This window comes from Hirsutella rhossiliensis (assembly GCF_020360975.1).
Source record: "Hirsutella rhossiliensis strain HR02 chromosome Unknown scaffold00001, whole genome shotgun sequence".
NCBI lineage: Eukaryota > Fungi > Ascomycota > Sordariomycetes > Hypocreales > Ophiocordycipitaceae > Hirsutella > Hirsutella rhossiliensis.
In genome coordinates, this window is record NW_025408667.1 from 9108995 (window position 1) to 9125064 (window position 16070).

A 16070-nucleotide genomic window follows, 5' to 3' on the forward strand; every position below is an offset into this window, starting at 1 on the left:
TCCGGATGTGAGATCGGCGTTTCGAGGACAGCATACAAGAGCCTCAACATGACAAAGGAATGGCGACTTCTGATATAACGGGGAAGGGCGCTTCCTTTGCGATGATCCATGGGATGCTCGCGTTCAGATCTAGCGATCGTTCACTGCCGAGTAAGTCTTAAAGGCGGCGTGGATGAGAAACTGGGCTCTGCCAGGTTATGAGAAGATTTGGTTGAACTGTGAAAGTTTTCTCGGTCTTAACTTTGGCGGGTTGCACGAACTAGGTGGTCAAGGGGAGCCAGGGCGGAAGTGAAGTAATAGCAACATTTTTCTTCATCAGTCAGGCTTTAGTCAAATGACAGGTCAATGCCGAATCTGCAGTTTTACCAAGTTCAAGGGACTCTTGTACTCCATGGCTTTTTCCAACGGCTCGTGTGTATGCTTTTAGAAATATTATTGCGCCTCTCTTTTGCCTTTTCCCCTTCACGCATATATCTCGTAGACGGCACACGTTACCACGACCACCGGCTGGGATCGAGTGCCATCTACGGGATGGCGATGAATCGGGCAGGATTTGGCTCATCAGGGGGTTCTGGCGCGCTGACACCGGCAAAGGTCTGGCTCGGAAAGTATCTGTTGGTGCCTAGGAGAAAGGACGCGTTCAGATCGATCCAGACGATCATCCTGCGCAGGAGACCGCCGAGTCCGAGACAGGACAGGCCGCCGCGCATACGAATCATCATGCGCAGGCCCTCCATGTGAGTGTGGTACGAGGTCAGATCGCCATGCATAGCCTCAAAGCTCGCCATCTTTGCAACGGCGCCGATGATCTCATCGGACAGATGTCGGCCTGGATCGCTCAGCGCAATGTTGATGGCGCCGATGGCGGCTTGCTTGAGGTGAAGTAAATGCCGCCGACTGGGGCAGGGCTGCATAGGGCCGCGGAAGTCATCATCAATCGAGGCAATAGTGGCCATCGGTGGAGGCTCGCCGCCTCTAGCAGTGCTGACGGTAGTTACATAGTTGGCAGCGGAGAGGAGGAGGACGACGGCAAAGGTGGACGGGTCCGAGAGAACCATAGGAAACCACCGGGTGCGGAGGAGGCCTGCGTGGCCTGGTTCATCGAGCTCGGCTATGTCCACGGCCATGTGGACAATATCTGCGCGTCGTGTGCACGGCCGGTCGACGTGTCGTTAGCCACACGAAGGTCAGGGCGCCTCTTGGAAGCCATGCGGGTTCGAATTAAAGCGCCAATGACGCCGTTCTGAGTGGAATGAGGGAAAGGGGGGGATTGAGTCCACGTACAATGATCCGTCAATGCCGGAATAAAAGGCCTCCATGGCCCCGGGTGGGCATGAAAGGGATCGACCCGCCCGCCTCCAAGCTGATAATCGATGGGCAGCGCCCCGGACTGAGCGAGAAAACACTCGAGACGCAGCTGCGGCGTCATCGACCTCTGCTCGAGCTCGCCCGTTACGCCAGCACGCTCGGCCGGATGGAACGGAGCGGCAGTGGCGTCAGCGGGGGCATATTCAAAGGCAATGGACAAGGCCTTATTCTTGCGTGGCCGTCTCTTGGGGCGGGGCGGGTGCTTCCCATGGGTGTCTGGTGGGGAGGGGGGAGGTAGAGACAAGGAGGACGACGAGGCGGACACGCGGAGGCCCTTCCAAGCCCGCCTGGAGACGTGGGAGCGCAGGTGACTGTGGCCGTAGCCCTTGAGCTGTTCCGGGCGGTTGCCGACGACAAACTCAAAGGGTGGCAACGTGCCGTCGGGCATGGTAGTTTCCCCGACAGAGGAGCGTGATGCAGCTCCAAAACTAGCAGGGCGGTCAAGCACAGAAGGAGGAAGGCCGAGAATGATGCATGGTTTGGGTGTGCGTGTGTGCCCGCCGCTCGGGACGTGTTCGGGCTTGATTGACGGGGCCAAGCGCAAACCCCGGCTCGGCTCGGGATTCGTGCTTTTCGCTTCCTGATGTCACATTTCTTGTTTCCAGACATATCCGAGACCTCACACGGTTAGACGGCCCTTGTCCTGATCGGGTGCGTGCATCTGGTGCATGTTTTACAGTAGCCGACTAGGGCGGTTTCTGTTGAAGTTTGGGGACGTCACCACCTGGAGCTTGAGCGGGGAGAATCAAAGCTCCGCATAGATGCTTGGGGAGGGCAAACTGATTCCGCCCATGGCATTTACTCGAACCAGCATCGCCATGCTTTGAGACTCCCATGACCTGAGCTTTAGACTTCACGTGCCGTCAGAGGTCCACGAGGCTTGCTAGCACCATCTGTTGAATGGGCGTTACCCTGATCGACGCCGACGCATGCGGTCGCCGGTGAACATAGAAGAAGATGTCAGACTTACCATCAAGCACACCCGGGTACGCGCCATTACTCGTTACACACAAGAGCTAGTGGCCCGACGAAAGCTACATGTAAATGCAAAACTGGAAAGATGCCCAAGGAATGACTTCTACCCCTAGTGGCCCGGTGGGGTTTCAGTTCGTTCAGCCCTCTTCGGAGGGCACGGGAGTGGGCGACTGGCCGCAGTTATTGCGTGTTTAAAAACTTTAAGAGCCTTTGCCTTTGCTCCACACATCTCTATTTCCGATGCACAGCGCCAGCGGGACAATGTAAGCCGAGAGCACGTCTCCTTCTTTGCATCAGCAAAAGGAACAACAAAGCGGCTGGCAATTCGCGGGGGAGAGAGCTCGACTACGCCAGACCTGATCGGCGCGGCTCCAACAGCGGCGTGTCGACGTTTCCGGAAGAGGAAAATGCTCAGTTACATTCTGACGGGAAGAGAGCTTAAAATCGACTCTCGAGCCTTGTACCGCGACTGTTCTCGGGACGGCCGGCGAACATCCCCACTACTATGCGTGATTCTCCTACGAAAAGCAAAAACTGGGACGTCAGGCTTCAGGATGCCGGCTGGAGAGAAACAATGTAGAGGGGAGCAGGCGGGCCTGTGGAGTATAAAAGGTCAGGCGCACACACCCATAGACGCAGCCTTCTCCTCAGCTGTTCATCCCCTTCACAAGACTCAATCACACAATCGACGTACACTTCAAAGCACTAAAGCAAAACATCGCCAACAAGCCCATATTCTCACCATGTCTCTCCAAGGAAAAGTCGCCCTCATCACCGGCGGGGCCAAGAACCTCGGGGCCGAGATTGCGAAGAACCTAGCCCCCTTGGGTGCCAATCTAGCACTGCATTACAATTCGGACAAATCCAAGCAAGACGCAGTCAAGCTAGAGAAGGAGCTCAAAGACAAGTTCCCCAAGTGCCAGGTCCGATTCTACCAAGGGGACCTGACGACCGAGGCCGCCGTCGACAAGCTCTTTGCCTCCGTCATCAAAGACTTTAGCAAGGTGGACATTGTGGTAAACACGGTTGGCAAGGTGCTTAAGAAGCCCATTATTGATATCACCGAGAAAGAATACGACGAAATGTTTGCGTAAGTCTTATCTTTTCCTGACTTATTCCTCTTTCGGTTTATTCGCCGAAGGTATAGTGAAAGGGGATGCTAACGGAGTGAATCATCTTCCTACAGGGTTAACTCCAAGTCTGCCTTCCTTATCCTCAAGGCTGGCGCCAAGAATGTCACGGACGGTGGAAAGCTCATCACCATTGTTACGGCCCTGCTAGCCGCCTTCACAGGCTTCTATACCTCTTACGCCGGGTCTAAGGCTCCCGTTGAGCACTTTACTCGCGGTGTGGCCAAGGAGCTGCAGAGCCGTAAAGTTAGCGTCAACGCCGTGGCCCCCGGGCCGATGGACACGCGTACGTTACCACCCGCCAAGCAGCAGCAAAACCCTGCATAAAACGCGAGATAATATGCTAACCGAGCTTGGTTCTGTAGCCTTCTTCTACTCTCAAGAGTCTGACGAGGCTGTCGCCTTCCATAAGAGCCAGGCTATTGGCAACAGACTCACCGACATTCAGGATGTTGCGCCTCTTATCAAGTTTCTCTGTACCGAGGGAGCGTTCGTAACTGGACAGACGCTTTTCTGCAATGGGGGGTACACTACGCGGTAGAATTGTCGCGGACCAAGGTGAGGAATATTTATGAGCTCATCACCACGGGATGCGCCTACAGGTGGGAGGATAACGGTGATAGAAATGGGCGGTCCACATGTGAGACACAGGAAGTCACGTACAGTCCCGTATATCCGTGTTCAACCTATCTGTAAGGAACCCTGATGTTCTGGGCTCATTGAGTACACATATAAGGCCATATCAGTCAACCCCCTCTTGCAGGGAGGTCAGCGCAATCCATACAGTCACTTCTCAATGCAAGGTCCATATAAATGGCAACAAGAATACTGGATCTCAGCAGTGCCAACTCGGTATCATACCGAGACGGTACACTGACCCGATCCGTTGCGCCTCGACTTCGGCCTTGACCTCGTTCCCGAACATGGCGGGTCGAGCAGCCCGACGACTTCTCGCTTGCCAAATCCCGCCCAGAGAGCAACGTCCCCAAGCACGCCGCGTTGGAGATGTACTGCCTGAGATCGTGATAGGCCAGTCGTCGTGCGTGTTGAAGGGCTTGATCCGACCGAGGTAGACGAGTCGATGAGCATGCCTAGGTGTGATCGGCCCGCATATGCCGACGGCTCGGACTTCCACGAGGCTTTAGGGTAAGGCGATGGCTTTTCTTAAAGCGACGTAGACCAATTTACAAGTCTACTGCCCAAGATAGTCGTCGCTTCTTCAGTCACTGTTTGAACCTTCCTAGATGAGACGAGAAACGGAGGTCCCCTGTCCCATTACTCAAGAGTAACACTGCGGGCCGTAAAGGTGCACGGCCGGTTCAACCAGCAATGAGCAAAGCTTGCACACGCCGCGCACCTTTGCATCCTGTCCCCGAGGATCCACCTCGCACGGCCCTGAGTCTGAGCCGCGATCCAAGTACACGCAGAAGCCACATTTGCGTGAACGAAGAACGCAGTTTTGTACCGTTGGTTTCCCGTTCTATGAGTAAATTGCGACAGAAGGTTGGCATTCTAGAGGAACGTTGCTCTCCGTGGTGCAGACATTACTATCCCTTGCCGTGGCACCCACTAAGCTGTCTGGTTGAGATAATAAATCAGCATCTCTAAAACGGTATAAGCGCTAAGTATAGGCCGGCGCCGCCCGCTCAGCCCCCTATATACGTTATGCGTCGTAGGAAATTAACTGCTCCGACTAGGTCGGGCGCCGCCGCGGCGGCAGCTGCTACTAGTACGCGCGCGCCGGCCGCGCCTACGAGGCGGCGCCTCCCGTCTTACTCGCTACGGCGTCGGCTTAGAAGGCCGGCTCGCACGGGCAGGCGCGGGGGGCTACTAAGAAGCGCCTTACCGCCGCCGCTGCTATATACCGCAACCTCCGCGCCCTCGAGCGATGGGGCCTCGTACTCGTGCCTAAGTAAGTCCTTACTCCTCCGCTCCCCCGCTTCTGCCTCTAACGCACCCGGCGCTAGGGACACCGCCTCCGTCGCCCTATCGGCGGTCCCCTTAGCCGTGCCCGCCTCCGCTACCGCTACCGCCCCTGCCGCCGCTGCCGATACTAGCCGCCGCCCCTCCGCCCTTAGAGCCGCCGCCGCCGCCGACTAGCTTATAGGCTTAGAGGGCCGCCTTAGCGCCCTAGAGAGCGCCGCCGCCGCTAATAAGAAGGAGGAGGCTAACGAGGATAAGGATAATAATAATAATAATAAAGGTAACGACGATAATAAGAAATAGGCCTAGGTAGTCTAAGGGCTCCGCCCTATAATAAACGCTATTTTTATCTCTACCTATATTATTATTATTATATTACTATAACTACCCCCTTTACTTTACCTACTTTATAGTCCTAGCTTAGGCTATTACTAGTAGTCTACTAGTCCGTCGTTCTTATTTATTAGTTTATATAAGGCCTTAAACTTATCGAGGGCTATAGCTCCTATAAACTTACGTATAGGTTCCTATATTAAGTTAAGGTACCCGCGTTACTTTATAAGAACCTCTTAGCGTTTTCCCTAGCCGACCTTCTTTTAGCGTATAGCCTATATCTCCTTAACCTTAAATTTATTATCCCCTTTTACCTTAATAGCGGGCGGTTAAGCGTCCGCTACTTCCTATATAGGTAGCGGGTTAAAGGAGGCTTAGCGAAGGAGGTTAACGTTAATCTTATTATAGACCCTTATTAAAAGATTATCGAGCTTTACTACTTATAGGCTAATAACCCTCCGTACTATAAACTTTATATATAGCTAATCTAGCTTCTTTTTTAGCTACGCTAACCTATAGTTACGGAGGTTAAGCTATACTTTATCTCTTACTATAAACTTATCTACTAGGGCCTTAGTCTTATTAATATACCGCTCTTAATCTTATGCTAAGGCGGCTATTATAAATTAATAGTTTTCTTTAGTTTCCTATAGCTTCTATATAAATATAGAGGCGCGGCTTTTTAAGAACGAACTACTATATTACTTTACTACTATATCTATAGTAAATAGGATCAGGGAGGGCGGCTTAAAGCTATATATAGTATAGAAGGGAGCTATCTTAATAAAGGCCTATAGTTTACTATTTAACGCGAGCTAGGCTATAGGGAGCTAGCGGTCTTAGTCTACTTAGTTATAGGCTACTACTACCTATAAATACGCCTACGCTTCTTAGTTAACCCTCTTAAGTCCCTTATTAGTCTATAAGTAATAAGCTATACTAAGTAGCTATATAATTTAAAGTAGCTAGTATAGGTACTATTAAAAGCGGCTAGTTTAGTTCGATCTTTTATTACTTATAATAAAGGTTAGCTAGCTATATAAGCGGGCCTAGTACTATAGGAAGCGCTTTATATAAGCTTTTATATCTATAAACGGTATTAGCTTTAGTACTACTAATTTACTAAGCTAGTCCTTAATTACTTATATATAGCGGTTACTACTTTCTATAAGTAAAAGGTCCGTTATAAAGTCTATATATATATATATATATAGAACTAGTTAGGTACTAAAAGCTACTTAAGTAGCCCCTTAAGCTACGCCCTTTAAATCTTAGTATAGCTATAGATATTATAGTTATAAAGAAAGCGGTAAATATAGTACTATAAAAGGGGCTAGTAAAAATCCCTTATAAGGCCTACTACTATACCCTACTAACCTAGGTAGCCTATAATATTAAAGTTATAGACGAGCTAGACTAGCTTCCCTTAAAGCTTATTCTATTTATTTAGCTTTAATAGTCTATCCTTTTCCTTAGCTTTTATAGTATATAGCGCGCCCGGTACTTATAGTTCCCCCCGCTAACGTAAATGCCCCTATAGGTCGATATAATAGTTAGCTGTAAGAGTCTTTGACTATTATAGGTGATGGGCTTAGGCCGCGGCCTAAGCCGTGTAGTCACGTGCGGAGGGCCGGATCCCGTAAGTATAAGGGCGGGCCAGCCGCGCATAGAAGAGCTCTGCATAGCTTATTAACATTATCCTACGGACGGCACCTACGCGCACGCCTCTGCCTACTCCGTGATAGTATAAGCTATCAATTAATAGATCTAATAGATGTCTCTCCGGAGAGGGCGCCTCCCCCTCGAGGAAGCACTCCGCCCCTCCCCGGACGGATAGGAAGTATCGTAGCTATCCTAGAAGCGATTAGAAGCGCGACGGCTAGCGAGAAGGACGAGGTTCTCGCTGCACTAGGGGAGCCGTCTACGAGACCGGCTTTAACCCCTACGGCCTCCGCAACGCCGGTTGCGGCGGCGACACCACCGACGAGGAAGCCGCTCCCTTAGCCGACTTAGGACGGCAAGCCGGAGTCCTTTTACTTCTTCCTTAGCCGGCTATAGACGAAGTTTATAACCGACGAGAAATAGGGCCTAAATAGCTATCGCGATATAGCGTGGTATTCGCTCCTCTACACGCTGCCGGAGCCTTAGATACGGCGGATCTCCGGATTCGAGGATAAGGGCGGCCCTAGGGGCAGACGCGACCTATAAGACTTCTTCTAACACCTTATACATGCGTTCGGCAACGTGTAGGAGCGGGAGAAGGCGTAAGATAGGCTACGGACCCTTAAGCAGAGAGACGGATAAACCTTTAGCGAATTCCTTCCCGATTTCGAAGAGACGCTCTTATAGGCAGCGGGGACTACGGTATAGGAAGACAGCGCGAAGCTTATATAGCTACGGAATTCGATTACGCCGGCCCTATAGGAGCTGCTTATCCCTATAATTATGCCTACTAACTACGGCGAGTACGTGAGCCGGTTAATAAAGGTAGCTTAGGGCTACGAGCAGACGCCGCGTTTCTAGAAGCTCCGTAAGCGCACGCCGCATAGCGGCGACGGGATCACCGCCCCTCCGTAAGATAAATAACCGGCTATCGACACGGACGGGGACACCCTAATATCGGCTACCCGCACGGACCGGGCCAGACGCGGCAAGAAGACGCCGTCGACCACCCCCTATACCGCCCCGCACTCTAAGCAGCGGGCGAAGTAGGTAACGAGCGAGGAAATCGGGAAGAGGAAGGCTAACGGCCGCTGCCTACGTTGCGGAGCATCTACGCACTTTATATTAAAATGCCCCTTCCTTTTAGCTAAGCGGCCTATAGCGGTTCGAGTAGCGAAGATAGAACCGCTCCTCGCCTTAGACGATAAGGAGGACTCCGCCCCCCTAGGCCTAGAGGAAAAAGAGTAGCTCCAGAGCAAAGACGGGCTCTAGAGCCCTAATTGCTAGTACTAGTAAAGGAGAAGGAAGAATTATCCGCCCGTATAGAAGAGGAGCCTACTTTAATATAGGTTATAATTAATAACTCCTTACCCGTTGCCGCCCTTATAGACGAGGGCTGCTAGTGCTACGCCGTAGTTAACGAGGCGCTTACGAGAGATATAAGTGCCGGTAGAAAAGATCGCCCTAAGGCGAGTAAAGGGCGCCTTAGGCGCGATAGAGGGTGCGGTAATTAGGGGCATTACGTAGCTAGCTATAGAGGTCGACGGTTGCTATAAGCTTATCGTGGCCTATGTAATCCCCTAACTAGAGTTTCCCCTAATCCTCGGGAAACCCTGGTTATTATATATAGAGTTATACTCGGTTCCGTACTAGAGGAAGCTATAGTTTAGGCCTACGTAACGGTGGGTCCGCTACGACGACGGTTCCGTAGGCGTAGGACCAGGCGTACGAGCTTTATACTCGGCATAAGAAGTCCTTGCCTCTATCTTCGTAGGAACCGTGCGACGGGTAGAGCGGGGGCAAGGCCGGGCAGCGGCTAACGCAGCGGTCTACGTAGTCAGCCTAGCGGACATCGACAAGGCCCTCCGGACAAAAAAGCCAAAGTCGCCCTCTAAGCTACGGCAATAGATACCGGAGCGCTTTCACGACCTCCTGCCGCTATTCGAGTCCTAGGAAGCGGATAAGCTTAACCCGCATAAGCCGGGGGTAGACTATAGGATCGTACTCCGCACCGATAAGAAGGGGCAGGAACTGCCCGCACCGTTCGGACCGCTATATAGCATATTATACGCGGAGCTGCTAGTGCTAAAGAAGACGCTAAGGGACCTCCTAGATAAGGGTTTTATTTAAGTAAGCAGCTCCGAAGTAGGAGCGCCGGTCCTATTTATGCGTAAACTAGGGGGCGGGATACGGTTCTATTACGACTATAGGGCCCTAAACGTAATTATAAGGCCGGACCGCTACCCCTTGCCCCTAATCTCGGATACGCTCCGTAACCTTTCGAAGGCGAAGTGGTTTACGAAGCTAGATATAAAATAGGCGTTCTATAAGGTACGGATCTCGGAGGGTAACGAGTAGAAGACGGCGTTCCGTATACGCTACGGCTTATTCGAGTAGCTTATAACGCCCTTCGGCCTCTTAGGAGCGCCCGCTACCTTCTAGCGTTATATTAATAACGTGCTTCGGGACTTCCTCGACGAGTTCGCCTCCGTATACGTAGATAATATCCTTATCTATACGAGCGGCCCCTACGAGGACTATATATAGAAAGTACGGAGGGTCCTAGAGCGCCTCTAACTTTATAGGCTCTACCTCGACCCGGATAAGTGCGAGTTCGGGGTTAAGAGGGTTAAGTACCTAGGCTTTATTATCTACGCAGGCGTAGGCATATAGGCGGACCCCGCAAAGATCTAGGCGATTCGGGACTAGGCTGCCCTAACTACGTAGATAGGCGTACGGAGCTTCCTTAGGTTCGCGAACTATTATAGGATGTTTATTAGGGGCTTCTCCCGTATTATAATGCCCTAAACGAGATTACCGGAAGCAGACCGCTTTCGCTAGGCCCGTATAGGAAGGAGCGTTCCGCACGCTTACGCCTATTCCTTATCGTTATTATTATTATTATCTTCGTTATCGTCGTCCTCGTCGGCCTCCTTCTTATTAGCGGCGGCGGCGGTCTCTAGGGCGCTAAGGCGGCCCTCTAAGCCGGGCGACGGAGGTAGTGTCCCTGGCGCCGGGTGCGTTAGAGGCGGAAATAGGGGAGCGGAGGAGTAGGACTTACTTAGGCATAAGGCCCCATCGCTCGAGGGCGCGGAGGTTGCGGTAGGCGGCGGCGGCGGCGGTAAGGCGCTTCTTAGCAGCCCCCCGCGCCTGCCCGTGCGAGCCGGCCTTCTAAGCCAACGCCGCAGCGAGCAAGACGGGAGGCGCCGCCTTATAGGCGCGGCCGGCTCGCTCGCACTAGTAGCAGCTGCCGCCGCGGCGGCGCCCGGCCTAGTCGGAGCAGTCGAGCTCCTACGACGCACAACGCATATAGGGGGCCGAGCGGGCGGCGCCGGCCTATACTTAGCGCTTATGCTATAGGAGGTTAGCGGACAACGTCTATTACGCTTGCCTGACTGCGGACTTATGGGGGTGGCGGAGACGGAGGCGGGGGCCGAGGGGCCGGGCGTCACGGGTAGCGGCGGGGACGGCGTCGTCACCCTAAGGGGCGACGTGAGAGCGAATAGCGCAGCAGAGGCGGCGGCGGCGGCGGTGGGAGCGGTGGCAGCGGCGCGGGCAGGAGCGGCGGCAGCGGCGGAGTCGTCGTCGGCCGCGGCCAGCACGGCGTCGACGAACGACTCCGCACGCTCCGAGAAGGAGGAGGTAGGAGAGGGAGAGGCGGATATATCTATCGCGGAAGTTAGCACGACGGAATACGGCCTCCCGCTCTATAAGGCGCGGAACTTACTAGTTAGAGTTATTATTGTTGTTAGGGCTATTATTGCTGCTGCCGCTGCTACTACGAGCATACGTTAATAGAGCGGCCCGCATAGCTAAGAACGGACCAACGCCCCGGGTAGAGCGGAACTTACCTATTAATGCTACTACTGCGGTTAAAGAAAGGAGAGAAGGAAGGGAAGGGGGAAGGAGGGGATGCCGCCTTATATACCCCTTAGTAGAGGATGCTGCCTAAGGTAGAGGGGACGGGCAACCTAAGGCTCACGTAGGTCCGGACTAGCCGCCGGCTACCTAGGGGCGCATATAATAGGTTACGCCCCTATTTAAACGGCCAGCCGGCCGACGAGTATAGAGCCGGGTCCCAGCTGCCCGGGCTAACGGGCGCGGGGATAATAGGGCTAGTAGGGCCGGCCCTATTAACGGGAAAGGGCAGGGAAGAGCCCGCGGCACGGGCCTAATTATGCGGGAGCCGTTAATAGGATAGCACTACGCCGCGCTCGAGGAGGGCATTATATAAGAGTTTTGACTATTATGGGTGATAGGCTTAGGCCGCGGCCTAAGCCGTATAGTTACGTGCGGAGGGCCGGATCCCGTAAGTATAGGGGCGGGCTAGCCGCGCATAGAAGAGCTCTGCATAGCTTATTAATATTATCCTACGGACGGCACCTACGCGCACGCCTCTACCTACTCCGTGACATTAGCTACTTATACCTTTAGCTTTAGCTTTAAATCGAGGTATTAAGCGCTAAACTTAATAGTATAGCGTATACTCTTATAAGTATAGTCTAGAGATAATATCCTATCCTATAAGCGTTAAAGGACCTTATCTTAGAATACCCGCGCTATATACGCCCTTAGGCTAGTCTATCCCTTCTTACTAGGCTAAGGTAAAGGTATAAGGGAAAGCTTATCTATTAGTACCGCGCCTCCCTTTACTAAGGAAGCTCTTATATAAGTCCGTAGCGCCTCTTATAGGATAAGCTATAGATCCTAGGCCTCGATATCCGCTCCTATTAGCTAGTCTTAATCCTTCTAGGAAAGCGCGTTTAAGACTATAAAGTCCTACCTTAGCCGGTACTTAATCGAGAAGTTAAAGTATAAGAGATACTCTACTTAGCGGGCTTACCGCTTTAAGAGGTACTAGCGGGTTATAAAGTACTTAAGGTTCTTATAGTCTATAAGAACCTTAAAGCTCTTATAGCTCTAAAGCTCTACTTACTATTACTTAAGGTAGCTAATAATTACTAGTATCTCTTTATTATAAATAGCGTAATTCCGCTTTACTAAGGTTAGCTTATAGGAGTAGAACGCTATTAGTTACTTCCGCCTATCTACCTTTTAATAGAGCGTTCCGTTAAGTACCTAGCCGCTATAGTTTGCTTTAACTAATATAGACTAGTTAAAGTCCTACTAAAGTAGTACTAAGGCTTATAAGAATAGGTCCTTAAGTATATAAAATACTTTATCTTATATAGGCCCTTAATAAAAAGCGGTCTACTTCCTAGTAATCTCGTTTAAGGGCATTATAATATAAGAGAAGCCCTTAATAAATATCCTATAATAGTTTATAAACCTAAGGAAGCTTTATATACCTATCTATATAGTTAGGGCTACTTAGTCCTAAATCGCCTAGATCTTTATAGGATCCGCCTATATACCTATACCTATATAGATATTAAAGCCTAGGTACTTAACCCTCTTAACTTTAAATTCGTACTTATTTAAGTTAAGGTAAAGCCTATAAAGTTAAAGGCGCTCTAAGACCCTCTATACTTTTTATATATAGTCCTTATAAGAGCCGCTTATATAGATAAGGATATTATCTATATATATAAAAGCGAACTTATTAAGAAAGTCCTAAAGTATATTATTAATATAATATTAAAAGGTAGCGGGCGCTCTTAAAAGGCTAAAGGGCGTTATAAGCTACTTAAAAAAGCTATAGCGTATATAAAACGCTATCTTTTACTTATTACCCTCTAAGATCTATACCTTATAGAACGCCTATTTTATATCTAGCTTTATAAACTACTTTACCTTTAAAAGGTTATAGAGCGTATCTAAGATTAAAGGTAAATAGTAGCGGTCTAGCCTTATAATTATATTTAGAGCTATATAGTTATAATAGAACTATATCCCGCCCCTTAGTTTATATATAAATAAGACCGACGCTTTTACCTTAGAGCTACTTACTTAAATAAAACCCTTATCTAAGAAGTCCCTTAGCGTCTTTTTTAGTACTAGTAGCTCTATATATAATATACTATATAGCGGTCTAAATAGTATAGGTAGTTCTTACTCCTTCTTATTAGTATAAAGTATAATCTTATAGTTTACCCTTAGCTTATATAAGTTAAGCTTATCTACTTCTTAGGACTTAAATAGTAATAAGAGGTTATAAAAGCGCTTTAGTATCTACTACTATAGCTTAGAGGGCGACTTTAGCTTCTTTATTTAAAGGGACTTATTAATATCTACTAAGCTAACTATATAAACTACTATATTAGCCGCTACTTAGCCTTCCTCCCGCTCTACTTATTATATAGTTCTTATAAAACTAAAGGTAAGGACTTTTTAAGCTAAGTATAAAGCTTATATACTTAGTCTAACGCTTATAAAACTATTATTATAGTAGACCTATTATTATATAGGCCTAAACTATCGCTTCTTTTAGTATAAAACTAAGTATAACTCTATATATAATAACTAAGGTTTCCTAAGGATTAAGGGAAACTCTAGTTAAGGGATTATATAAGCTATAATAAGCTTATAGTAACTATCGACCTTTATAGCTAGCTATATAATACCCTTAATTACTATACTTTCTATTACGCTTAAGGCGCCTTTTACTTACCTTAGGGCGATCTTCTTTATTAATACTTATATCTCTTATATAAGCGCTTAATTAACTATAGCGTAGTACTAGTAGCCCTTATTTATAAGGGCGGCGATAAGTAAAGAGTTATTAATTATAACCTATATTAAAGTAAGCTCCTCCTTTATATAAGCGGATAATTCCTTTTTCTCTTTTACTAGTATTAGTAATTAAGGCTTTAAAGCCTATCTTTACTCTAAAGCTACTTTTTTTCCTCTAGGCCTAAGGGCGCGGAGTCCTCTTTATTATCTAAAGTAAGGAGCGGTTCTATCTTTACCGCTTAAACTACTATAGGCCGTTTAGCTAAAAGGAAGGGGCATTTTAATAAAAAGTATATAAACGCGCTATAATATAGGCAGCGGCCGTTAGCCTTCCTTTTCCTAATTTCCTTGCTTATTACTTACTTTACCCGCTACTTAAAGTATAGGATAGTATAAAGGATATTTAATAATAACTTCCTACCGCGTTTAGCTCGGTCTATATAAGTAGCTAATATTAAGGTATCCCTATTAATATTAATAGTTAGCTATTCCTCTTATAAAGGGGTAGTAATCTTATTACTACTATATAGCGTATACTTATAAAGCTTTTAAAAACATAGCGTTTACTTATAGCTTTATACTACCATTATTAAACGGCTTATATACTTACTATAGTTAGTAGGTATAATTATAGGGATAAGTAGCTCTTATAGAGCTAGCGTAATTAAGTTTTATAACTATATAAGCTTCGCGCTATCTTTTTATACTATAGTTCCTGCCGCCTATAAGAGTATTTCTTTAAAGTTAAGGAGGAATTTACTAAAGGTTTACCTATCCCTTTACCTAAGGGTCTATAGCCTATCCTACGCCTTCTCCCGCTCCTATATATTGCTAAACGTATATATAAGGTATTAAAAGAAGTCCTATAGGTTGCGTTTACCCCTAGGGCCGCCCTTATCTTAGAATCTAGAGATCCGCTATATCTAGGGCTCTAGTAGTATATAAAAAAGTAAATACTACGCTATATTATAATAGCCGTTTAGGCCCTATTTCTTATCTATTATAAACTTCGTTTATAGCTAGTAAAGGAAGAAGTAAAAGGACTTAGGCTTATCGTCCTAAGTCGGCTAAGGAAGTAGCTTTTATATCGGTAGTACCGCCGCTATAACTAGTATTATAGAGGTTATAGGGGTTAACGCTAGTCTTATAGACGGCTCCCTTAGTATAGTAAGAACCTTATTCTTCTTACTAGCCGTCGCGCTTTTAATTACTTCTAGGATAGCTATAATACTTTCTATCCGCTTAAGGGGTAGTAGGATACTCCCTTAAGGAAGCGGCACCCTTTTTAAGGAGATATCTATTAGATCTATTAGTTAATAACTTATACTATTATAGAGTAAGTAGAGGTATATATATAGGTGCTATCTATAAGATAATATTAATAAGCTATATAGAGCTCTTTTATATACGGCTAGCCTATATATATATATATAAGATCCGGCTCTTTATATATAACTTATATAGCTTAGGATATAGCCTAAGCCTATAACCTATAATTCTTACGAAGAGAGATATAAGAAGTATATATAAAATATATAAAGGTAAAAGTAGAAGTAAGGGGTTAGATAGGTAGGGCAAAGATATTTAATTCTTATAGGAGCAGTAATTATAGTAAGGGAGTAATTATTATATTGCCTTAATTATCCTTCTTTCCTTTATCTAACGCCCCTCTTTATACCCGTCTAGTATCTTAATTAATAAAGAAGATCCTACTTAAAGAAGCTACTAATATCCTTTTAACTACCGAGCCTTTTACCGGTTTTTCCCCTCCTTTCTAGCCGTTACCGGCATATCCGTCTTATCTCTCGCTACTTCTATAGGAAGCTATCGCTACTTCTGCTTCCCCTTATACCCCTACCCTTCTTTCTATACCTCTTTTTAGCTCCTTCTTTAAAACCTATTTTTTATACTAGGTGTTTTTAGCTTCCTAGGTCCCTCGTGCTAAGGGATATCTCTAAGAACTACGAAATTAAGCTACGCTTCGCGATATATACCCTTAGCTATAGCCTGCCCTTATAGAAAGGGTAAAGCTAAATACCTAGGCCG

At 47.7% G+C, this 16070-nt stretch overlaps 2 protein-coding genes across 2 annotated transcripts; one reads left to right on the plus strand and one right to left on the minus strand.

The window, feature by feature from the left end:
- Positions 1 to 524: 524 nt before the first annotated feature.
- HRG_01190 (fungal specific transcription factor domain-containing protein) lies at positions 525 to 1756 on the minus strand (the record flags this gene model as incomplete). Its single annotated transcript, XM_044859661.1, has 2 exons — positions 525 to 1138; positions 1285 to 1756. 2 exons carry the CDS (start codon positions 1754 to 1756, stop codon positions 525 to 527), a joined length of 1086 nt encoding a protein of 361 aa, XP_044726061.1.
- Positions 1757 to 3086: 1330 nt separating this feature from the next.
- On the plus strand, positions 3087 to 4014 carry HRG_01191 (enoyl-(Acyl carrier protein) reductase domain-containing protein; the record flags this gene model as incomplete). The annotated part of the gene is made up of 3 exons (XM_044859662.1): positions 3087 to 3433; positions 3530 to 3759; positions 3839 to 4014. The coding sequence occupies 3 exons, from the start codon at positions 3087 to 3089 to the stop codon at positions 4012 to 4014; spliced, it is 753 nt and encodes a 250-aa protein (XP_044726062.1).
- Between the last annotated feature and the right edge of the window lie 12056 nt (positions 4015 to 16070).